Source organism: Drosophila novamexicana, unplaced genomic scaffold, assembly GCF_003285875.2.
Source record: "Drosophila novamexicana strain 15010-1031.04,08,12 unplaced genomic scaffold, DnovRS2.1 tig00002129-arrow-arrow-pilon, whole genome shotgun sequence".
NCBI classification, from domain to species: Eukaryota; Metazoa; Arthropoda; class Insecta; order Diptera; family Drosophilidae; genus Drosophila; species Drosophila novamexicana.
Window position 1 is genome coordinate 58675 of NW_020824944.1, and position 26371 is coordinate 85045.

The window sequence follows — 26371 nt, forward strand, 5'->3', positions numbered from 1 at the left end:
ATCATTTAATGTTGGAAGAAGAAGGTTCAGGGTATCCCCTAGTCGGGAGCTCCCGACTAGAACCTCTTACTTGTTTGAGTATATCTTAGGCAGGTTTGGTGAAGAATTTTATAAAATAGAAAATCGTTCCATTTACAAATTATTCCTTCACAGATGCTTGAGATAAAGATTTCCGTTATTGAAAAGCTTTGGTTCATACGTGAGGCAAATAGTCAAATCAATAAATGTCCAGTTTTCCATTTTTTAAAGCCTCTATTAGCGCCTATTTGTTTTAATGAAGATATTAAAATTATCACTTTATTCCAAATTTTTGACATTGTTCATTCAATTTGTTTTTATACACTTAAAAGGGCATTATAAGGTATTAGGTAAAATGTGTAACGCATCAATGCGTTTTACATTTAATGACCTATTTACACTTTTAAACATTATAAACATGTTAGAAAAAATACTTTTAGTGACATATATATGTTAGAAAAAATATTTTTAGTTATGTTGTTAATTTAAAACTAAGTAGGCTTTGATATTTCAGGCAGCAAATATGGTCCTTGTACGGCACGCATAGCTCATACATTCATTTTCAATTCGACCAGCATCCAAATTGTAACAACAAAATTTAAAATTTTATTAAAATCAAAATAAATTTTTTTCTGTTTTTTTTTCACAATGTGTTCTCCTTGCGGACCGTGCAGCCCTTGTGATCCTTGCTGTGGACCTTTCGAGTGCTCGCCAAAGTGTTACAATGCAGCGCAGTTGGAAGCCTTGCCGCAATGTGCACCGCGCATTCCACCGCCATTTCCCAAGTGCATAACTGTACAGCAACCTCCGCGCCTTATATGCAAAAAGCGAGTTGTATTTACGGAGAAGATTGTGCCAGAGCCTATGGTTGTAAATCGTTGTCGTCAAATTACTGTTCCTAAAGTAGTGGATGCGACTCGGGTTATCAAGGTTCCAAAACTCATTTGGGTCTCGCAAATGGTTCGCGAGCCTCGTGTCATATATTATCCGTCCATGATACCCGATCCCTATGTTGTTTGCTATCCGAAGCGTGTATGCGAACCTAGAGAAGTTTGCCAGTCCATATTGTGCCAACCGAAACCACAAACTATCGATATACCACCGCCACGCGAGTACTGTTGCTACCCGAACGGACCTATAAACTACAAGCCCAGTGCCGCTTGTCCACCGTGCCCAATCGGACCATGTGCACCAGGTGGCGCTTGTTGTCCACTTCCTTGCTTCTCCACAAATCAATATCCAGTGTGCGAGACTCGCTGTGGACCTTGTGGGCCTTGTGGACCGTGTGGACCAGGGCGTTGCGGACCGTGTGGACCAGGACGTTGTGGACCATGTGGACCCTGTGGTGGACCATGTGGACCCTGTGGTGGGCCTTGCGCTGTGCCAAATTGCGGACCGTGTGGTTTGACAATGCCTTCAGGGCCCTTTATTCCCGCACCTTGTGGTCCGTGCGGAACAGGTTGTGGACCATTGGGAAATGGACCTTGTGGTCCTTGCGGACCGTGCGGACCTTGTTCACCCCCCTGCCCCTACGAATCGCCGGAGTGTGGACCCTGTTATCCTTGTGCTCCAACGCCATGGAACACGCATTGTGGACCCGTTGGGCCGTGTGGTCCTCAAGTTCCCTGCGGTCCCTGTGGTCCTTGTTGAATATCACACATCTAAATGGAACACTCGACAGTGACAAAATTGATATTACTAACGCGTAAATAAATTAGCTAATCTTCTGTTCGATTATGCCTATGCATGACCATAAAATATTATTTAACTGGGGCTGACAAAGCACGATAGTAACTGTAACTGAAGTCGGAAAATACAATTTATATTAAAGCTCACCTACTTTGCGCACAAGCAAATCAATCTGTTTATCGTGAGTGGGGCCCAATCATGAGAACTAGCATCTACATCTAAAATTTCAAGTCTCTAGCTCTTATAGGTTTTGAGATCCTTGCGTTTATACATACGGACGGACGGACAGACAGACGGACATGACTAGATCGTCATGGCTATTGATGCTGATCAACAATATATATACTTTATGGGGTCGGAGATGCTTCCTTCTGCCTGTTACATACATTTGGCTTTCGCACAAATACAATATACCCTTACAATCATTTTTAATGGGTTCAGGGTATAAAAACATACCAAACAATGCTTAATTCAAGAATGCAATGCTTTGTGTTAGCCAGATTAATGTTTGATTCTTTCATATGTTTATAATTTGTGTTGCTTCCTGCCCACTTAGAAAGCACGCTAACTTGTCTTTACCCATTTATGTTGTCATCAACCTCCTGAAGTTTAAAAAGCCATCTTTGATGTTGACGTCACTTCATTTCCTTAAAGTTTGATTTACAAAATTTGATGAGACATGTTCTGTCCTACTTTGGAATTTGATTCAATATAAATAATTTACAGCTTGAAAAATTTATGGGACCATCGATAGCGAGTGTTGTACACAGCCGATATCCTGGCTGATCGGGAGGCAGTCAAAATTGATGCTGTTAGCAAATGGTCTAAAGGCGTCCATCTTTGGGGTCCCGCCAGCAGGAGGAACCTCAGCATGATTCAGCTTTTTCGAATTTTATCTGCCAGCTAAATATTGCTTGGTTAAAGGAGGTAAGTTAAGTGATCGCTACATCGCCAGGGCAACAACCCAAACAATCTCGCCACCAACCTATTGGACGATATACGGGTCAAAAGAACACACCCCCTTGACATCCTCCAAAGAGTAGATGTTTACCTCTACCGAAATGATTTAATTATTGTCCAAAAAACGGGAAGATTTTAATGGTCAGGTGGTTTAATGCCGAGTGACCGGACGTATGCTCTGTGTAGGTTAGATTAATAATTATTATACCTTCTGCATTCCATGCTGGTTCGCTATATACATTTCTTATGTTAATGCCTTCTGTATAAACATATATACAGAGTACATAGGAAAAGAACAATTTGGATTTAGCTTAAGCTCTTTCCATGTATCGAATAAGAATTCAGATTAAAAATAAAACCTAAACGGAGCATGGTTGTCGTCACTGTGTGTGCAATTCAAGAACAATAGAAAACAAGAAAGAAATGATATCTTCGGCACGCCGAAGATCTAATACCCTTGCAGACCCAACATTTTCATAATGCTTATAGTGCTTTGCCCGTACCTTAGAAGCACAGGGAAACTAGTTAATGCCGAGTTTGGTCAAGATATCTTGATAAACAAAAAAGGTTTTAAATCAAAAGCCTAGATCTCGACTGATCGTTCCTCTGGCAGATATATGATATAGAAGTCCGATGTTAATAGGATTTTGCATATATATGAGTAGTATAGTACAACTAATTAATGCCGAGGTTGGTCGAGATATCTTGAAAAACAAAATGTTTTTTCATACAAAAACTTAATTTTCGACCGATGGCAGCTATATGATATAGTGGTCCAATCCTTATAGGACTTTGCCTATATATGAGAAGTATAGTAAAAGTAATAAATGCCGAGTTTGGTCAAGATATGTTTCATACAACTTAATTTTCGACCGATCGCTCCTATGTCAGCTATATGATATAGTGGTCCGATCTTAATAGAATTTTGCTTATATATGAGGAGTATAGTAAAACTAATAAATGCCGAGTTTGGTCAAGTTATCTTGAAAAACAAAATGTTTTTTCATACAACAACTTAATTTTCGACCGATCGTTCCTATGGCAGCTATATGATATAGTGGTCCGATCTAGCTGGCTTTGACATATGTGCTGCGTGCAACAGAAAAAGGGACTTCTGCAAAGTTACATTAAGATAGCTTTAAATCGGAGGGACTAGTTCGCATAGAAACAGACAGACGGACAGATGGTCAGACGGACAGACGGACATGGCTATATCGACTCGGCTGTTGATGCTGATCAAGAATAAACATACTTTATGGGGTCGGAGATGTCTACTTCTATGCGTTACACATTTCACGACAAAATTATAATACCCTCTGCAAGGGTATAAAAAGTACACTTTGGTTCTAATTATAGTATGGGAGTTCTTGGACTGATTGGGGCTTGTTCCAAGAATAAATTAATCTTCTACCAACTTTAAGGTGTACTTGAAATATGATCAGAAAATCTTGATCTTAATTAAAGACCAAAATGTCATTAATTCAAGTATTTTGGCTCATAAATTTAGTATGGCTTAAGTTCGAGAGCTCTTGAATCAAGAAATATAGAAGCCTTGTTTAGGCTTAAACTGCGATTGTATTTAGAACATATGGGTTGTTATATTAAGAATCAAAAAAAACTTGATTCAATACTTATCCGTCCTTAAATTCAGCGCAATAAGTCTGAAAAACATACCAAACAATACTTGATTCAAGAATGCAATGCTTTGTGTTAGCCAGATTAATGTTTGATTCTTTCATATGTTTATAATTTGTGTTGCTTCCTGGCCACTTAGAAAGCACGCTAACTTGTCTTTACCCATTTATGTTGTCATCAAACTCTGAAGTTTTAATTAATCTTTGATGTTACCGTCACTTCATTTCCTTAAATTTTGATTTACAAAATTTGATGAGACATGTTCTGTCCTACTTTGGAATTTGTTTCAATATAAATAATTTACAGCTTGAAAAATTTATGGGACCATCGCCATAGGAGAAGCAGCCTTAGCATGATTTAGTGGTTTCAAAATAAAGCGCTGCAAATTTTATCTGCCAGCTAAATATTACTTGGTTAAAGGAGGTTAGTTGAGTGATGGCTACATCGCCAGGGCAGCCACCCAAACAATTTCGCCACCAACCTACGACGACAGCGCAACATCGAGACGGGTCAAAAGAACACACCCCTTTGACATCCCCCAAAGAATAGATGTTAACCTCTACCCCTCCCGCTTCTTCCCATACACTAAGCAGATGACAAAAAAAAACGAGAAAGAAAGGCTATCTTCGGCACGCCGAAGGTCTTATACCCTTGCAGACCCAACCTTTTCATAATGCTTATAGTGCTTTGCCCGTATCCAAGAAGCACAGGGAAAATAGTTAATGCCGAGTTTGGACAAGATATCTTGAAAAACAAAATGTTTTATTATACAACAACCTTATTTTCGACCGATCGTTCCGATGGCAACTATATGATATAGTGGTCCGATCTTAATATGATTTTGCATATATATGTTGAGCATACTAAAACTAATAAATGCCGAGTTTGGTCAAGATGTCTTGAAAAACAAAATGTTTTATTATACAACAACCTTATTTTCGACCGATCGTTCCTATGGCAACTATATGATATAGTGGTCCGATCTTTATAGGATTTTGCATATATATAACGAGTATAGTTAAATAAAATCAACCCAAACAATGGAAGTCTGTAAGATAGTGCTTTCGAAACTGAACGAAAAGTGAAGATGAAAAAGGGGGTGCCTTTCAAATGAGCCAAATATTTTGTGCGGTTGTTTACGCAAGCTAATCGGAGTCGCCTATTAAAATTCCGGCGAATTCCTAAATTATAACATTTTTCCTGGAACATGCAAAAAAAATATACGAATATATATACTTTATGGGGTCGGAGATGTCTCCTTCTATGCGTTACACATTTCTCGACAAAATTATAATACCCTCTGCAAGGGTATAATAAATGCCGAGTTTGGTCAAGTAATCTTGATAAACAAAATGTTTTTTCATACATAAACTTAATTTTCCACCGATCGTTCCTATGGCAGCTATATGATATAGTCGTCCGATCTTAATAGGATTTTGCATATATATGAGGAGTATAGTGAAACTAATAAATGCCGAGTTTGGACAAGATATCTTGATGAACACAATGTTTTTTCATACAAAAAATTAGTTTTTCACCGCTCGTTCTATACTACCTATACCACTATATGATATAGTGGTCCGATCTAAATAGGATTTTGCATATATATGAGGAATATAGTAAAACTAATAAATGCCGAGCTTGGTCATGATATCTTGAAAAACAAAATTTTTTTCATTCAAATTAATTTTCGACCGATCATTCCTATGGCAGCTATATAATATAGTGGTCCGATCTTAATTGGATATTGGATAAATATAAGGAGTAAAGTAAAACTAATAATTGCTGAGTTTGGTCGAGATATCTTGTAAAACAAAATGTTTTTTCATACAAAAACTTAATTTTCGACCGATCGATCCAATGGCAGCTATATGATATAGTAGTCCGATCTTAATATGATATTGCATATATATGAGGAGTATAGTAAAACTAATAAACACCGAGTTTGGTCAAGATATCTTGAAAACAAAATGTTTTTTCATACAAAAAGATAATTTACGACCGATCGTTCCTATGGCAGCTATATGATATTGAGGTCCGATCTAAATAGGATTCCGAATTTATGTGGGGAGTAAAGTAAAACTAATAAATGCCGAGTTTGGTCAAAATATCTTTATAAACAAAATGTTTTTTCATACAAAAACTTAGTTTTCGATCGATCGTTCCTATGGCAGTTATATGATATAGTGGTCCGATCTTAATTGGATATTGCATATATATAAGGAGTATAGTAAAACTAATAAATGCCGAGTTTGGGCGAGATATCTTGAATACAAAATGTTTTTTCATACAAAAACTTAATTTTCGACCGATCGTTCCTATGGCAGCTATATGATATAGTGGTCAGATCTTAATAGGATTTTCCATTTATATGAGGAGTATAGTAAAATCAATTAATGCCGAGATTGGTCAAAATATCTTGATAAACAAAATGTTTTTTCATACAAAAACTTTATTTTCGACCGATCGTTCCTATGGCAGCTATATGATATAGTAGTCCGATATTAATATGATATTGCATATATATGAGGAGTATAGTGAAACTAATAAATGCCGAGTTTGGTCAATATATTTTGAAAACAAAATGTTTTTTCATACAAAAACTTAATTTTCGACCGATCGTTCCTATGGCAGCTATACGATATAGTGGTTAGATTTTAATAGGATTTTCCAATTATATGAGGAGTATAGTAAAATCAATTAATGCCGAGATTGGTCAATATATCGTGATAAACAAAAATTTGTCCATACAACAACTTAGTTTTCGACCTATCGTTCATTTGGCAGCTATATGATATCGTGGTCCGATCTTAATAGGATTTTGCATATATATGGGGAGCTTAGTAAAACTAATAAATGCCGAGTTTGGTCAAAATATCTTGATAAACAAAATGTTTTTTCATACAAAAACTTAATTTTCGACCGATCCTTCCTATGGCAGCTATATGATATAGTGGTCCGATCCAGCTGGATTTCACATATTGTCTGCGTGCAACAGAAAGACGGACTTTTGCGAAATTTTATTAAGATAGCTTTAAAACAGAGACTACTTCGCATAGAAACAGACAGACGGACAGACGGACATGGCTCTATCGACTCGGCTGTTGATGTTGATCAAGAATATATATACTTTATGGGGTCGGAGATGTTTCCTTCTATCCGTTACACATTTCACTACAAAATTATAATACCCTCTGCAAGGGTTTAAAAAAGGGGAAAAATGGTAATTATAGTCATATTTTACAGATTCTGCTGTGCGACATCACAGATTATTAAAGTACAACAGCTGGTGGAGCACGACAGACTCGCAATAATAAACCTGGGGAACGCAAGAGTTATAATATCATAAAAACACCTTTCGCACATAATCAACCCACAAAACTTGTTAATAAACACAGAAAAATTCGAAACAGCATTAAATGACCTCAAACAAGTAAAATTTTCAGGAGAAGTAATAGACAGTCTAAAATAAAAGTAGACCAGCTAAGATTCAAAATAAATGCATTACTACCCAAAAAATTGGGAAAAGAGAGGTTTAATAAATGGTCTTGGTAGTATAATAAAAGTAGTAACAGGAAATATCGACGCAGAAGACGCCCAATCTTTTGCTGATGAATTCAATGTTATAAAAGAAAAAGAAAACCAAATCACTGAAAATGTAAAACAAACAAATAAAATTTAATCAAGAAACTATCCTAAGATTTTAAAACATTACCGATCACATAAACCAAGAACAGGGAATAATTAATAATTTCATTGAAAATTATAAAAATAATATATACAAAGCATTAAATGTAGAACATAATGAAATACATCTACTTCAGTATATTACAAGAATAAATTTTAATATAGATATATATTACAACCATATAGATAATATAGCAGAGAGTTTTCTGCTAACCAAATTGAATATAATACCTAAATTCATACATACGGACGGACGGACGGACGGACGGACGGACATGGCTGAATTTAGGTATTATCAATTTGGTTAGCAGCCATGTCCGTCCGTCCGTCCGTCCGTCCGTCCTTATGTATGAACGCAATGATCTCAGAACCCCTTGCTTAAGGAATTTTCAGATAATACTCATTATCAACTTATCCAATTCAATAATTTCAATTCCACCCATACTTTGACGGATTAATTGGAATTGATATTTACAACAGTTATAATCGGTAGTCGATATCTCCAAATTAACACTAGACTCAACATTTCAACATTAAGATGCACATAGAAAAAAAAACACAACTTCAGAACTTCACATTTTGGACGAATCTTCCAAGAACATAGTAAAACTACCCGTCAGCATCGCTAACGGCGCAATTTGGTGCGAAACCACAAAGATTTCCGTAGATGTCCTCATATCTGGAGGACTGTACCAAGCCAAAAACAATTTCAGTCTTATGGAAGTTATCAATTACTGACAAGACAAACAGAAATGATGCCTCGACTCAGAATTACAAGTCAATAAATACATCGAGAACGATTACATTAAGATAAATTCCCTACCCGAAATTAATAATAATAGACGAAAGGTATCAATATACTTACCCAACTGCGGACAGACCATCTAAACGCTGCAGATTTAACAGCGCTAAAAGACCTTTGCAAAAAATTCCTTAAACTATTTCATCGAGAGGGACAACCTCACCTTCTCTTACTTGGTTAAACATAGAATGCAAACTACAGACGAAATTCCATTGCACACACAAGCATTCGGATACAACCTTATACAAAGACAAGAAATTCAGAGACAAATCACGAAACTTTTAGAACAAGACATAATCAGACACAGTCATTCCCCAATTTTCCTAGTTTCAAAGAAACCCGATGCTTTAAATAATAAGAAATGGGTACTAGTGGTCGACCATTGAAATCTAAACGAAAAGACCGTGAAAGATAAGTACCCCATTCCAAACATCAACAATGTTCTTGACAGGATAGGTAGAGCCAAATACTTTACGTCTTTAGATCTGGCAAGTGGATACCAGCAAGTTGAGATGGATTCACGAGATATTAGCAAAACAGCCTTTTCGGCAATATGACATTTTGAATTTGTAAGAATGCCCTTCGGGCTTTCAAACGGCCCAGCCACCTTTCAAAGAGTGATGGACAAAATCTTAGCAGACCATAGTTGTTCTTGACGACATGACCTAAAGTTTGCATTCGACAGGTTAAATAGAGCAAATTTAAAGCTTTAACCAAAAAATTTGAATTTTTCAGAAAAGAAATCGAATACCTAGGATACGTAGTAACCGATTCCGGTATAAAACCTAACCCCAACAAGTTAATTGCATGTAAAGCATTCCCTATGCCAAAAACCAGACAACAAATCAAATCCTTCCTAGGACTGCTCGGTTACTATAGAAAGTTCATAAAAGATTTTGCAGCAATCACTAAACCCTTGACACAACAACTGAAAGGCAAAGCCACAGTAAAAATAGGTGAGGAATATACTTAAGCACTTGAAACTTGTAAAACTCTGCTATGTAACGACCCGACCCTTCAATATCCAGATTCCAAAAAACCTTTTATGCCTACTAGAGACGCTAGTAATTTCGCTATTGGGGCAGTTTTGTCTCAAGGCAATCTTAACTACGACAAGCCGGTGTCTTTTGCTAGCAGAACTTTATCGGACACAGAGGTAAACAATTCAACTGTAGAAAAGGAAATGTTAGCCATTATCTGGGCTACAAAACATTTTCGCCCCTACTTATACGGACAGAAATTCAAAATAGTAACGGATCATAGGCCATTGACTGGGCTTATGAGCTTCGAGGAACCAAATTCAAAATTGGTTCGATGGAAACTAAAGCTACTCGAGTACGACTACGAGATAATATACATGAAAGGACACCAAAACGTAGTAGACGCCGCCCATAGCCGCGTCACTGGCGACGTAAATATAAACGACGTTGCTTTTCCCATAAACAAGAATAACATTAATACGATTCCTATTTCCAACAAACCTATGAACGAATTTAATATACAGACTGTATACAAAAACAAAATCAGAAAAACTTCATCAGAAACACAGTACGATAAAAATACTACGACTAATATTTTTCAAGAGATTCTTAAACCTCACAAAACATGCGCTATTTTTGCACCTGACGAAATTTTGAAACTATTGAGCAACTACCGACTCAGTTATATAAGGTCATTAGATGTGTCTCACTACTAAGAGGCATAACCGACCCAAACGAACAAGAACTAGAAATACGCCAATAACACCCACAGCGGAATAGATGAGACAGTAGCTTCTTACCTAAGAAGATCCATAAATTTCCCATTATTAAAGACTTCGCATATTATTAATGACTGCGATATATGCAAAACACTTAAGTACGACGGGCAACCACAGAAACTAGAATATTCTGAAACAGAAACCCCGTCATGCCCTACGCAGATAATACACACAGCCATTTACACAATTAACGGAAAAACCATATTGATATATATAGATATAGAGAATAATTTTAAACAAAGGAAGACCAAACGAGAAGGAAGGGCTATCTTCGGCACGCCGAAGATCTAATACCCTTGCAGACCCAACCTTTTCATAATGCTTATACTTTTTTACCCGTATCTAAGAAGCACAGGGAAAATAATTAATGCCGAATTTGGTCAAGATATCTTGATAAACAAAATGTTTTTCATACAACAACTTAATTTTCGACCCATCGTTCCTCTGGCAGCTATGTGATATAGTGGTCCGATGTTAAGAGGATTATGCATATATATATGAGAAGTAAAGTAAAACTAATAAATGCCGAGTTTAGTCAAGATATCTTGCAAAACAAAATGTTTTTTCATACAAAAACTTAATTTTCGACCGATCGTTCCTATGGCAGCTATATGATATAATTTTCCATTTATATGATTTTCCATTTATATGAGGAGTATAGTAAAATCAATTAATGCCGAGATTGGTCAATATATCGTGATAAACAAAAATTTGTCCATACAACAACTTAATTTTCGACCTATCGTTCCTATGGCAGCTATATGATATAGTGGTCCGATCTTAATAGGATTTTGCATATATATGGGGAGCTTAGTAAAACTAATAAATGCCGGGTTTGGTCAAAATATCTTTATAAACAAAATGTTTTTTCATACAAAAGCTTAATTTTCGAACGATCCTTCCTATGGCAGCTATATGATATAGTGGTCCGATCCAGCTGGATTTCACATATGTGCTGCGTGCAACAGAAAGACAGACTTCTGCAAAATTTTATTAAGATAGCTTTAAAACTGAGAGACTACTTCGCATAGCAACAGACAGACGGACATGGCTCTATCGACTCGGCTGTTGACGCTGATCAAAAATATATATATTTTATGGGGTCGGAGATGTCTCCTTCTATGCGTTACACATTTCACGACAAAATTATAATACCCTCTGCAAGGGTTTAAAAAAAGGGAAAAATGGTAATTAGAGTCATATTTTACAGATCCTGCTGTGCGACAGCAAAGATTATTAAAGTACAACAGCTGGTGGAGCACGACAGACTCGAAATAATAAACCTGGGGAACGCAAGAGTTATAATATCATAAAAACACCTTTCGCACAAAATCAACACACAAAACTTGTTAGAAAACACAGAAAAATTCGAAACAGCATTAAATGACCTCAGACAAGTTAAATGTTCAGGAGAAGTATTACACAGTCTAAAATAAAAGTAGACCAGCTAAGAATCAAAATAAATGCATTACTACCCAAAAAATTGGGAAAAGAGAGGTTTAATAAATGGTCTTGGTAGTATAATAAAAGTAGTAACAGAAAATATCGACGCAGGAGACGCCCAATCTATTGCTGATATATTCAATGTCATAAAAGAAAAAGAAAACCAAATTACTGAAAATGTCAAACAAACAAATAAAATGTAATCAAGAAACTATCCTAAGATTTTAAAACATTACCGAACACATAAACCAAGAACAGGGAATAATTAATAATTTCATTGAAAATTATAAAAATAATATATACAAAGCATTAAATGTAGAACATAATGAAATACATCTACTTCAGTATATTACAAGAATAAATTTTAATATAGATATATATTATAACCATATAGACAATATAGCAGAGAGTATTCTGCTAACCAAATTGAATATAATACCTAAATTAATATTATCCGAATTCATTTCCACCCAAAATATAGTAGAATCCGATGAACACTTATATATAATGTTAAAATTAGAAACCTACACAAATAACTTTTACATAACATTCCATGTAAAAATTCCCATATTTAACACACAAATTAGCACACATTGTCCCCTACCAATACACCACACTAAATTCATAATAGTACCAAACTACATCTTGTACGAACCAAACGGCCTTGAAAACAAATGTCCTAAAGTCCATCAGACATTTATATGTGAAAACGCACATACACAAACGTTATCGTGCAAGAGACTTGACTGCCGCAACGGCAATTTGTCAGATACATGTTGCTAGCTTTTAAGAAAATCATTGTATACATTTAGCTTTATTGAAGCTCGAGTAATAAATAGATATTTAGTTCAGTTTGGAACATTCAAAGAAAACGTTGCAGTGCTTATTAAATTCTTATTTAATTTTACATCAAATCAATATATATATATATATATATGTATACCACCTTATCGCTTTGACGATACTGGTAACTCGTGCGCTTGCAAGAATATTTGTGTATGTTTGTATGGATGCGACGGTGTATGTGTATATTTGTGCAAGTAGACACACACATACTTACATATGTTCGCATTACTTTCAAGTCTCTAGCTCTTATAGGTTCTGAGATCATTGCGTTCATACATACGGACGGACGGACGATCTAGCCATGTCCGTCTGTCTGTCCGTCCGTCCGTCCGTCCGTCCGTCCGTCCGTATGTATGAACGCAAGGATCTCAGAACCAATAAGAGCTAGAGACTAGAAATTTTAGATGTAGGTGCTCCTAGTTCCCGCGCAGATCGAGTTTGTTTGCGATAATCGATAATTACTCCGTTTCCAAGCAATCGATCAAAATCTTTATCGATATCCTGTTTTTTGGGCAATATTGGTAATAAGAGCTAGAGTCACCAAACTGCACATATAGCTTCTAAAATAGAATATATATATGCAATTAATGTTGGAAGAAGAGGGTTCAGGGTATCCCCTAGTTGGAAGCTCCCGACTAGAACCTCTTACTTGTTAAAGCTATCTTAGTGATAGCTTAATGAAAATTAAGTTTTTGTATGAAAAAACATTTTGTTTTTCAATATATCTTGACCAAACTCGGCATTTATTAGTTTTACTATGCTCCTCATATATACGGACCTTTATATCATATAGCTGCCATAGGAATGAACCGTCGAAAATTAAGTTTTTGTATGAAAAAACATTTTGTTTTTTAAGATATCTTATTAGTTTTACTATGCTGCTCATATATACGCAAAATCCTATTAAGATCGGACCACTATATCATATAGCTGCGAACGATCGGTCGTAAAAAATTGCAATAAAGAGGAGTCTGTGTACATAAGCATATATACACCTAAATACAGACGCGTTGGTTCTCTCTATCTGCATTTTACTTGTGCTTTTATTCGACTAACTGTTGCGTGCGCTTAAGAGTACAGTGCTGACAATAAGTCAACGGTCAAGGAGCTTTCGTGTGCAGTTTTAATTCGGTTTTCTTTGACCTTTTTTCGTTTGCTTCGGTTGCCATGGAAAGTTCTAGTGCTGAATCGCTGGCCCAGCCCGCAAACAGGGTGTCATTTTTAAAGCGCAAGGTGGCGTCCTCCTATGAGCGGTTGCAAGCGCTTCAATCTAGCCTCAACCAAACGCCCCTTGCCAATAATGATGAAATTGCATTGTCGGTGCTGCTCAAGCGGATTGAAAAAATGGAATCTGCATTCGAAGACGCTCAAAACAAATTGGAAGAACTAGACTTTGACGAAATAGGCAGTGAGTTACGCGAGACTTTTGACGAGCTTTCAGTAACTTTGGAGACTTCGGTGCGGTTTAAAATTGCTAAGCGCAGTAGAGCATTGCCGTCCAGCTCCACATCTGTAAATGCCATTGCTCCTTTCTATAGCTGCTGCGTCAATGACTAGTCCAGAGCGTTACCGACCTTACCGCCAATCAAATTGCCAACGTTTTCTGGAGGTTATACAGAGTGGTCAGATTTCTTTTCAATGTTCACAACATTAATCAAAAATCATCCCGAACTCACAAACATAGAAAAAATGCAGAATTTGCGGCTCTGCTTGAAGGACTCTGCGCTGGATACCATTCGGTCATTGGAAATATCAGAGGCTAATTATTCCACAGCATTAAATTTATTACAAAAACGATTTGATAACCGTCGATTAGTATTTCAGGCACACATCGTTGAACTGCTGTGGCTCAAGAAGCTAGAGAATGGCTCCGCTGGCATGCTGCGCGAATTGTCGGATAAGTTAAATGCCCATATTCGTGCTCTCACCAGTTTGGGTAGCAAGGAACAAATTGCTGGTTGCATCCTTGTGCAGGTGCTACTACAAAAACTGGATCCTGCTACGCAGGCGAAGTGGGAAGCGAAGCTGGAGGATCCCGCCTTTGCAAATTTAATTCCATCATGGTCACAAATTGCCACATTTTTGGACCAATGCTGCAGAACCCTAGAGACTGTGGATTATGCTATGGCAACCTATACGCCGAGCTCTCAGGTGGGCAAGAACAAACAGACTAACCCCAGTAGGACATCACTCGTTGCTACTAACTCAATGGCTGCTATTTGCATATTTTGAAGGTGAAGAGCTTAATATATAGCAATGCCCAAGATTTGGCAATTTATCTCTAGAGATGCGTCTCAAGGAAGCAAATCGATTATCTTTATGCCTCAACTGCCTTAAAAGGGGACATCATTTACGAACATGCAATTCAGGAACTTGTCGCACATGTAGCTCCAAACACCACACACTTCTGCATTTAGACGTTTTGCATTCGATTCATCACTCTGTTACTCCTCTTGTTGTCCACAACCTCAGCAGCGATGTTGTGTTCCTGGCCACCGCTTTTGTACTAGCTCAAAATCGGTCTGGGACTCTAGTTCCGTGTCGTGCTGTATTGGATGGTGGCTCACAGCTACATTTAATTACATCCCGATTAGCTCAGCAGCTTCAGTTCAAGAAAAGTCCCTGGGAAACGCCTCTTCGCTACTGATGGATGCACTGTGACCGTCAATCCACAATCTCAAACTCTGCAATCATCACAGCCAGCGTAGCTTCCGCTATAGCAGATCGCCTGCCAAGCATCGCCCTAATTGGAATGTGCCTGGAAATATTCGCCTCGCTGATCTTTGCTTTTACAAGTCGCAGCGAGTTGACTTATAAATCGGAGCTGGCTATTTCTACGAGCTAATGTGTGTCCGGCAAATAAAACTGCTACCGGGATTGCAGAAGAAACGCTTTGGATGGCGGTTCCCAGCAAGGCGGTACCTATCTTTTCGCCAATCGTGTATCGTCTGATGCCCGCACTGATTCTGATGGCCGAACCGATGAATTAATTAAACGATTTTGGGAAGTAGAAAGTTTTCCAGACCCTGTTGCTAAAGCAACAAAGGAAGAGCTTGACTGCGAGAAGCATTTTGTTAAGAATTTCCAAAGGTTGCCAACAGTAGCATAATCCGTGCGACTCCCTATCAAATTTACGCTGGATCAATTAGCTGAAGAAACAGGCATTTCGCAGATTTATATCGCTTGAGAGAAAGTTGCATCGTCATCCCAACCTTAAATCCAAGTATTGCGCGTTCATTCAAGAGTATATGGAGCTCGGACATATGACTCTTGTCCCTCTAGATTCGTTACGTTTATGCAAATATTTTCTCCCTCATCATTGCGTGCTGAAGGAACAAAGCACGAGCACCAAACTTCGTGTCGTGTTTGATGGTTCAGCTATCACCAGCACTGGATGTTCGCTGAATGAAGTGTTGATGGCTGGGCCCGTCATACAACCGAAGCTGTTTAACATTTTGATGCGATTTCGCACGTTCCCTGTTGCCCTTACTGGAGACATTGGCAAGATGTATCGCTGTGTCAGAGAAACGTTCCCAGATAACTACCTACAATGCATCTTGTGGCGAAATTCTACTGATTCTGAAATAAGTGTCTTCAAGTTGGACACAGCAAGGACACACAGCAATGCAGCAATTGGCTGTCGCCGAGCAACATTCATTTCCAATTGGTGCGAAAATTCTTCGACGCGCTTTCTATGTAGATGACCTTATATCTGGCGGTGGCTTGGTCCAAGAGGCGATCGACGTATTAAATCAAACAAAGGGCATCGTTATGGCCAAAATCTTAATGCAGCTTCTTTTGAAGGAAAACTTGGATTGGGATGAGAGTCTGCCAATTTCTCTAAATACTGCCTGGGAGGAACTTTGCCAAACTTTTAGGAATGTCCAATCCACCTTTCGCCGGTTGGTTTGCAATACAATGTGCGATGTAGAGGTTCACGGTTTCTGTGACGCTAGCATTACCGCGTACGGAGCTTGCATTTTTGTGGTTTCAAACGGACATCATTCGAGTTCACGCCTATTTTGTTCTAAATCACGAGTGGCTCCACTTAAAACTCTTACGGTACCAAAACTCGAGCTTTGTGGCGCACTTTTGTTAGCCCAATTGATGCAGGAAGTAGCTGAAATGAACTTATTTACCGGTGCATTCCATTATTGGTCAGATTCATCAATATGTCTATCATGGATCCGAGATGAATCGTCGAAATTCAATGTATTCGTTGCAAATCGGATAACCACCATCCAGGAACTCACAGCGGGATTCCAGTGGCATTATGTTCCAACAGCCAGTAATCCAGCTGATATTCTCTCCAGAGGGGCCACTCCTAACAAGCTTATAAAGTCAAAACTTTGGTCATGTGGTCCTGAATTTTAGACTGGTTCGCAATGGTGCTGGCCTGCGACTTGTCTTCTTGAAAAACCAATACTGGAGTTACACAAAAGAGTGTTTCTCATCACAGATCCTGCAGATGATGCCATATTAAGGTGCAAATATATGAATTCCTTTTCTGCTATTCAACAAGTATTTGCCTATGTGTACAAGTTTATCCATCGTATTCGGCGCCCCGGACTTTTGATCTCCGACGCACGTTTTGCACGTTTTAGATCCTTTATACTTTTACGTAACGTTCAAAAGGGCTCTTTTTGGGAGGATAGAGAAAGAACGTGCAATCAAAGGGCATGGTCGCTCGTTCCAGTATACTCTCATCATTATTGCCCTTTTAGGATGAATTTGGTATTCTTCGAGTTGGTGGGCGCTTCGAAAAGTCAACCCTTCCTTATGAGGCCCGTCATCCTATTATACTGCATAGACAAGATCCAGTTACCATCGCCATTGTCACTCACTTTCATAAGCGTAATCTCCATGCTGGATTCGTCTGCAATATTGGCCGATTGGTGGCCGCAAATCAGTTTCGAGCATTGTAAACAAATGCATCACATGTTTCCGGAACAAGCCACGCTTGGTGGAGCACGTAATGGCTAATCTTCCAAAGGAGCGATATGTTGAAACTCAAGCGTTGATATAAATGGTGTAGACTTTTGCGGACCATTCTTCTACAAGCCTGACACTCGAAACAAAGCTCCTATAAAATGCTACATCAACAAATTTATTTGCTTCGCCACGAAAGCCATTCATTTGGAGTTGGTCAAGGATCTATCTACGTGTGCATTTCTCAATGTTCTAAAGCGCTTTATATGCACTCGTGGGAAGCCACGTCAGATTTGGTCAGACAATGCCACCACTGTGCTGTGTTGGATCTAAAAAATCTCTTCCTTAGTAGCTGTCAGTTTTGCTTGGCGGACACAATTGACTGGCGCTTCATTCCACCGCGCACCCCTCAGTTTTGTGACCTTTGGGAGGCGGCGGTAAAAACTGCAAAACATTAATTCTATCAGGTTGTGAGGTCAACTGTTCTGGGATTCGAAGAGCTTCGTACCCTTGTGTGCCACATAACTGCAGTCATTAATTCTAGACCACTGCTTCCTATTTCAGAAGATCCAGAAGACCTTGATGTTCTTACCTCTGCTCATTTTTTGGTTGGTGGCCCACAAGCCACGTTTACAGAACCAGATGTGACACGGCTCAATTTTAATCGTCTGGACAGCTGGCAGCGAGTGTCCTACATGCACCAAGTCTTTTAGTCTCGCTGGCGAGAAGAATATTTAAATCTTCTGCAACAGCGTTCAGAATGGCGGACTCCCAAGCCAGGTGTGGCTCTCAATGACATCGTTCTTATCAAAGACGAGAACTTACCTCCTTTGAAATGGCCACTAGCTAGAGTGGTCAAAGGAACTGAAGACATCACACGCGTTGCAGTTCTCAAGTCAGCTAATGGAATCATAAAGCGAGCAACTAATAAGATAATAATAATAAAAAAAGCTTGTTAGCCCAACATTTCCTATGGCAGCTATTTGACATAGTGGTCCGATCACAATAGGATTTTGCTTATATATGAGGAGTATAGTAAAACTAATAAATGCCGAGTTTGGTCAAGATATCTTAAGAGACAACATTTTTCTTCATACAATTTAATTTTCGACCGATCGTTCCTATGGCAGCTATATGATTTAGTGGCCCGATCCAGCTGGTTTTGACATATGTGCTGCGTGCAACAGAAAGTTTCATTAAGATAGCTTTAAAGCTGAGGGACTAGTTCACATAGAAAGAGACATACGGACAGATGGTCAGACGACGGACGGACAGACGGACATGCCTATATCGACTCGGCTGTTAATGCTGATCAAGAATAAATATACTTTACTTTCACGACAAAATTATAATACCATCTGCAAGGGTATAAAAAGTACACTTTGGTTTTAATTATAGTATGGGAGTTCTTGGACTGATTGGGGCTTGCTCCAAGAATAAATTAATCTTCTACCAACTTTAAGGTGTACTTGAATTAGGATCAGAAAATCTTGATCTTAATTAAAGACCAAAATGTGATTAATTCAAGTATCTTGGGTCATAAATTTAGTATGGCTTAAGTTCGGGAGCTCTATAGAAGCTTATTTTTATCTCAAATTTCGATTGTATTCAGAACATATGAGTTGTTATATTAACAATCAATACAACTTGATTCAATACTATTCCGTCCTTAAATTCAGCGCAATAAGTCTGAACAAGTAAGAGATTCTAGTGAGGAGCTCCCGACTAGGGGATACCCTGAACCCTCTTCTTCCAACATCAAATGCATAAATATATTCTATTATAGAAGCTTTATTTCAAAAAACAGGATATCGAAATAGATTTTTATCGATTGCTTGGAAACGGAGTAAGTTATCGATTATCGGAAACAAACTCGATCTGCGCGGGAGCTAGGAGCATCTACATCTAAAATTTCTCTAGCTCTTATAGGTTCTGAGATCCTTGCGTTCATACATACGGACGGACGGACGGACGGACAGACAGACGGACATGACTAGATCGTCATGACTATTGATGCTGATCAACAATATATATACTTTATGGGGTCGGAGATGCTTCCTTCTGCCTGTTACATACATTTGGCTTTCGCACAAATACAATATACCCTTATACCCATTTTTAATGGGTTCAGGGTATAAAAAGGTTTTTAATCAAAAACCTGGATTTCGACCGATTGCTCTTATGGCAGATATATATATGGCAGAATTTTGAATATATAAAAGGAGCAAAGTTACACTAATAAATGCCGAGTTTAAGCAATATATCGTGAAAACTAAAAATTTGTCCATACAACATAATTTTCGACCGGTCGTTCCTATGACAGCTAGTGGTCCGATCTTAATAGAACTTTGCATATATATGAGCAGCATAGTAAAACTAATAAATGTCGAGGATAGTCAAGATTTCCTGAAAAACAATTTTTTTCATACAACAACTTAATTTTCGACCGATCGTTCCTATGGCAGCTATTTGATATAGTGGTCCAATCTTAATAGGATTTTACATATACATGGGGAGTATAGTAAAACTAAGAAATGCCGAGTTTGGTCAAGATATCTTGATAAACAAAATGTTTTTTCATACAATAATTTAAATTTCGACCGATCGTTTCATTAAGATAGCTTTAATACTGATAAGACTAGTTCGCATAGAAACAGACAACAGACATACAATATACCCTTACAATCATTTTTAATGGGTTCAGGGTATAAAAACATACCAAACAATGCTTAATTCAAGAATGCAATGCTTTGTGCTAGCCAGATTAATGTTTGATTCTTCCACATGTTTATACTTTGTGTTGCTTCCTGCCCACTTAGAAAGCACGCTAACTTGTCTTTACCCATTTATGTTGTCATCAACCTCCTGAAGTTTAAAAAGCCATTTTTGATGTTGACGTCACTTCATTTCCTTAAAGTTTGATTTATAAAGTTGATTAAGACATGTTGTGTCCTACTTTGGAATTTGATTCAATATAAATAATTTACAGCTTGAAAAATTTATGGGACCATCGATAGCGAGTGTTGTACACAGCCGATATCCTGGCTGATCGGGAGGCAGTCAAAATTGATGCTGTTAGCAAATGGTCTAAAGGCGTCCATCTTTGGGGTCCCGCCAGCAGGAGCAACCTCAGCATGATTCAGCTTTTTCGAATTTTATCTGCCAGCTAAATATTGCTTGGTTAAAGGAGGTAAGTTAAGTGATCGCTACATCGCCAGGGCAACAACCCAAACAATCTCGCCACCAACCTATTGGACGATATACGGGTCAAAAGAACACACCCCCTTGACATCCTCCAAAGAGTAGATGTTTACCTCTACCGAAATGATTTAATTATTGTCCAAAAAACGGGAAGATTTTAATGGTCAGGTGGTTTAATGCCAAGTGACCGGACGTATGCTGTGTGTAATTATTATGCCTTCTGCATTCCATGCTGGTTCGCTATATATATTTCTTATGTTAATGCCTTCTGTATAAACATATATACAGAGTACATAGAAAATGAACAATTTGGATTTAGCTTAAGCTCTTTCCATGTATCGAATAAGAATTCAGATTAAAGATAGAACCTAAACAGAGCATGGTTGTCATCACTGTGTGTGCAATTCAAGAACAATATAAAACGAGAAAGAAATGATATCTTCGGCACGCCGAAGATCTAATACCCTTGCAGACCCAACCTTTTCATAATGCTTATAGAACCTAAGAAGCACAGGGAAAATAGTTAATGCCGAGTTTGGTCAAGATATATTGATAAACCAAACAGGTTTTTAATCAAAAGCCTAGATTTCGACTGATCGTTCCTCTGGCAGATATATGATATAGTAGTCCGATCTTGATAGGATTTTGCATATATATGAGTAGTATAGTAAAAATAATTAATGCCGAGGTTGGCCAAGATATCTTGAAAAACAAAATGTTTTTTCATACAAAAACTTAATTTTCGACCGATCGTTCCTATGATATAGTGTACCGATCTTATTAGGATTTTGCATTTATATGATGAGCATAGTAAAACTAGTAAATGCAGAGTTTGGTCATGATATATTGATAAACAATGTGTTTTTTCATACAAAAACTTAATTTTCGACCAATCGTTCCCATAGCAGCTATATGATATAGTCGTCCGATCCTTATAGGATTTTGCCTATATATTAGGAGTATAGTAGAACTAATAAGTGTTGAATTTGGTCAAGATATCTTAAAAAACAACATTTTTATTTACAACGTAATTTTTGACCGATTGATGGCAGCTATATATGATATAGTGGTCCGATCCAGCTGGTTTGACATATGTGCTGGCTGCTACAGCAAAAGGGACTTCTGCAAAGTTTGATTAAGATTAAGATTAAGCCTTAAAACTGAGACTATTTTGCATAGAAACAGACACACGGACGGAAGGTTAGACGGACATGGCTATATCGACTCGGTTGTTGATGCTGATCAAGAATATATATACCTTATGGATTCGAAGATGTCTCCTTCTATGTATATTAATAAAGAAAATCTTATTTTAAAACTAAATGAATCTGAATTAAAGACCAAAATGTAATAAATTCTAGCAAAATACTTGAATAATTCACATTTTGGTCTTTAATTATGATTTTTGTCATAACTTTAGTATGGTTTAAGTTCGTGAGCTCTTGAATCAAGAAATATTCAAGCTTATTTCAAGCTCAAACTGCAATGTGTTCAGAACATATTGGTCTTATATTAATCATCAATAAAAATTGATTCAATACCATTTCTTCCTTAAATTCAGCGCAATAAGGCTGAAAAAAATACTAATCAATGCTTGATTCAAGAATTTTCTTACTTAAAAATTAATACTTGAAATAAGAATTTCATATTTGAATCGAATATTACCGGTCTTACCTTACTGTTATGAACGGGTTGTCTTGATTCAAGTACGAAATTCTTGATATTTTCTCTCTGTTTAGCGTTCTGAAAATGCCAGTATGATCTCCTTGTATGGGGTCGTCATGATATGTAAACAGTAACGCTTCTTGATCTTTTTCATTTTCTATTATGGTCACCGGCTTGAGTAGCGCTTTTCGTTATGATTTTAAAAAATTCAATTGAAATTAATTCAAATATCTTTTCGCCGTGTCAGCTTTAGTATGCTGATCTCATGTGTACCGGCTTCTTTTTCAAGCCTTTGGAAAAACTAACCAAAGTCATATGTTCCATTGGTGTACAGATCGCTAACATTAATACTTACTATAACTTTTTTTTTCCAATTTTAAAGAATTATATATTATTTAATATCAGCAAGGCCACTACTTTTCGTGCTTCATCATTACAAATGACTTCATATACGTTGGGCTTAGAAGCATTGTGCTTAGGAAAATTTACTTGATCTTTTCCTGCGCAGGAGTTTTTCTGATTACTTTGGTGCCTGGTGACTTTCAGGTCTTTAACTTGTAAGTCTTTGAGTTCTTGAATGGTTATTCTTGATAACGACTCATGATAACGATAATCATGTGATTATCCTTACCCTTAAGATTCATATTCTTCTAATTCTTATCTCATTCGTGTTTTTAGCTTGGGTTAACATAGAGAATAAGTAAGCTAACGGTCTGTGATCTGTTTATACTGTGAAATGTTTGCCAGAAATGTATGGAAGAAAGTGTTTTATTGCCCAGTGGACCGAACTTCAGTATACAAGATTAAAATATTGAAGTATTAGCGGATTTATTTGGTACTGGAATAGCTACAAGATATTTTGTTAAGTAGCATATAAATGTGATTGCATATTCGTTACCATTTTTAGATTTTGGTAGCGGACCTATAGTATCCACTGTCACTCTGTCGAACGCACTTATAGGTGTTTCTGTTATGTTCGGGTGCTTTTGTGTGGGTGGTTGGTTTTTGACTTTTTGCATTTAAAACATCTACGTATGTTCTTGGATATATGACGTGTCATATTTTGCCAGTAATAGTGTCTTGTTATTATAGCTACACAGAAAGAAAAACGGCAGGCTACTGACAAGAATTTTCGTACTTGATTTTACACCAACAAATTCGGTACGTTTTGAGCCCGAATCGAGCTAAAAATTCTTGGCTTAAGTATAATTCGTACTTAATTTCAGATAAGCTCGGAAAGGTCTTAGAATAAGTACTAATATTCTTGAGTCAAGTACAAAACAGTTATTTTAAGAAATAACAAAAATTAATTCGAGATATGAAAATCTTGAAAACCTGGAGAGCCCAAAAAAATTTGAGAGAGAATTGGCATGCGCTCGCTCTCTCAATTTTTTTCTAACTCTTGCTGAAGCCGACTCGTGGCATTTCAAGTGAAGAGTTCTACCAGTGTAAACGTACAAATGTACGCGGAAAAGAATGCGACAGTGCTGGACAGGAGGCATCGTGAGCTTCTTAAGTAGTTTGGTTTTGGAGCAGCTGCTTTCTTATTTACAGGGTAAGTAAGTACAAATATACGTATGTATGATATATTTACATAGATAATACACATGAGTATATACATGTATGTAGATACATATGTATCATACATATGTACATTTTTTTTTTGCAAGTGACACGGCGTTATCTCGACGGCGGCGTCTGCTATTTTCTACCAAGATTAATTTTGTTACGATTCGCCGTCGTTGAGACGATTTGTGTGTGTTTGTATGGATGGAGGCTGAACGCTTCCGATTTATTTGAATCCAAGATTCGAACTGAAGTACAATTGAGAACGTATGCTGCAAGTCAGCTATGGTAATGATAAAGCTTATTCTCTTAAAGCTCAAAAGCTCGCGGTGATCTTATGCTGCGAATCAACTGTGTTTATGCTAAATCTTCTTTTCTTAAAGTTTAAAAGCTAACGGGGGTGGCTTGCGTAAGTTAGACGCTTTGAGTCATGTTTACGTTAGCAATTGCGTTCTAGAGACTGGGTCTTTGGTTTACGTTATAAATTGCGCATGAGAGCGCATGAGAATATGAATCTTTATGTTAAGTGGTTGCGCTGTTATATTTATGTTAGAGCCGAGAATCTGCATATTTATGTTAGTAGAGCTGCAGCTATGCGTTAAGTGGACGTAGTGATTGAAACGGGTCTAATAAGTCTGAAAGGACTAAGTAATTGGGATGGCGACTTATACTGAAATGTTGTTTATGATTGCAATAAGAATTGCCTTGCGGGCTGGGTGATAACTCCTTCCTTTCTTAAAAAGAATCGACCCCGATTCTTAATGATTTCTTTTTAAAGTTTCAATTTGTTCGTTTAATTGGTTTAATATGTCAAGCTCTGTTTCTGTAGTTTGAGTGTTATGGTACTTTTGATAACTTGACGATTTCAATTTTAGTATTTTAAGGGGGATTTATATTTATTAAAGGGCAGCGTTTAAGAAGCTTTACCATAATAAAAATAAAAATTATTATGGATAATAAAAAGGTTATTTTTGAATGATTACTTTCTAATTTTATAACAATTTTTGATAGTATATTAGTATTTTCTAATTGACGTTCAGTATTATTAGTAAATTGATATTCACTAACTAATTAGTTTGTGAATTTATTGTGTTTTACATAATTAAGAATTTTTTCTTTTACATTGGTGTAGGTAACATTGTTTAGGGTTACTATGGTTTTAAATGTAACAAGGTAAATGCCTGTAAGCTAGGTTTTTTCATACAAAAAGTTAGTTTTCGACCGATCGTTCCTATGGCAGCTGTATGATGAAGTGGTCCGATCTTAATATGATTTTGCATGCATATGAGGAGTTTAGTAAAACTAATAAATGCCGAGTTTGGTCAAGATATCTTGAAAAACAACATTTTTTTCCATACAACAACTTAATCTTTGACCGATCGTTCCTATCGCAGCTATCTGATATAGTGGTCCGATCTTAATAGGATTTTGCGTATATATGAGCAGTATAGTAAAACTAATAAATGCCGAGTTTGGGCAAGTACCGGGAAAATAGTAAATTCCGAGTTTGGTCAAGACAACTTGATAACCAAAAAAGGTTTTTAATCAAAAACTTGGATTTCGACCGATCGCTCTTATGGCAGATATATTATATAGTTGTCCGATGTTGGTAGAATTTTACATATATATGAGCAGCATAGTAAAAATAATAAATGCCGAGGTTAGTCAAGATTTCTTGAAAAACAATTTTTTGCATACAACAATTTAATTTTCGACCGATCGTTCCTATGGCAGCTATTTGATATAGTGGTCCAATCTTAATAGGATTTTACATATATATGGGGAGTATAGTAAAACTAATAATTGTTTGTCAAGATATCTGAAAACAAATATTTATTGTTTTACAACTTAATTTTTGACCGATCTTTCCTATGGCAGCTATTTGATATAGTGGTCAAATCTTAATAGGATTTTACATATATATGGGGAGTATAGTAAAACTAATAAATGCTGAGTTTGGTCAAGTACCGGGAAAATAGTAAATTCCGAGTTTGGTCAAGACAAATTGATAACCAAAAAGGTTTTTAATCAAAAACCTGGATTTCGACCGATCGCTCTTATGGCAGATTTATTATATAGTGGTCCGATGTTGGTAGAATTTTGCATATATATGGGCAGCATAGTAAAACTAATAAATGCCGAGTTTGGTCAAGATATCTTGATAAACAAAA

At 37.1% G+C, this 26371-nt stretch overlaps 1 protein-coding gene and 1 long non-coding RNA gene across 2 annotated transcripts in view; both read left to right on the plus strand.

Annotated features, from left to right (window-relative positions):
* Window positions 1-581: 581 nt before the first annotated feature.
* LOC115768949 (DBF4-type zinc finger-containing protein 2 homolog) lies at window positions 582-1774 on the plus strand. Its single transcript, XM_030713667.1, has one exon. It carries the CDS (start codon window positions 667-669, stop codon window positions 1666-1668), a length of 1002 nt encoding a protein of 333 aa, XP_030569527.1. The 5' UTR covers window positions 582-666; the 3' UTR covers window positions 1669-1774.
* An 18956-nt stretch (window positions 1775-20730) lies between these two features.
* Window positions 20731-26371, plus strand: part of LOC115768948 — a 56052-nt gene continuing 50411 nt past the window's right edge. Inside the window, exon 1 of the long non-coding RNA XR_004018641.1 lies at window positions 20731-20958. This is a non-coding gene — a long non-coding RNA (uncharacterized LOC115768948). The remainder of the gene's footprint in view (window positions 20959-26371) is intronic.

Coding starts and splice junctions, on each gene's coding strand:
- LOC115768949 (XM_030713667.1), top strand. CDS start 667: ATGTGTTCTCCTTGCGGACCGTGCAGCCCTTGTGATCCTTGCTGTGGA.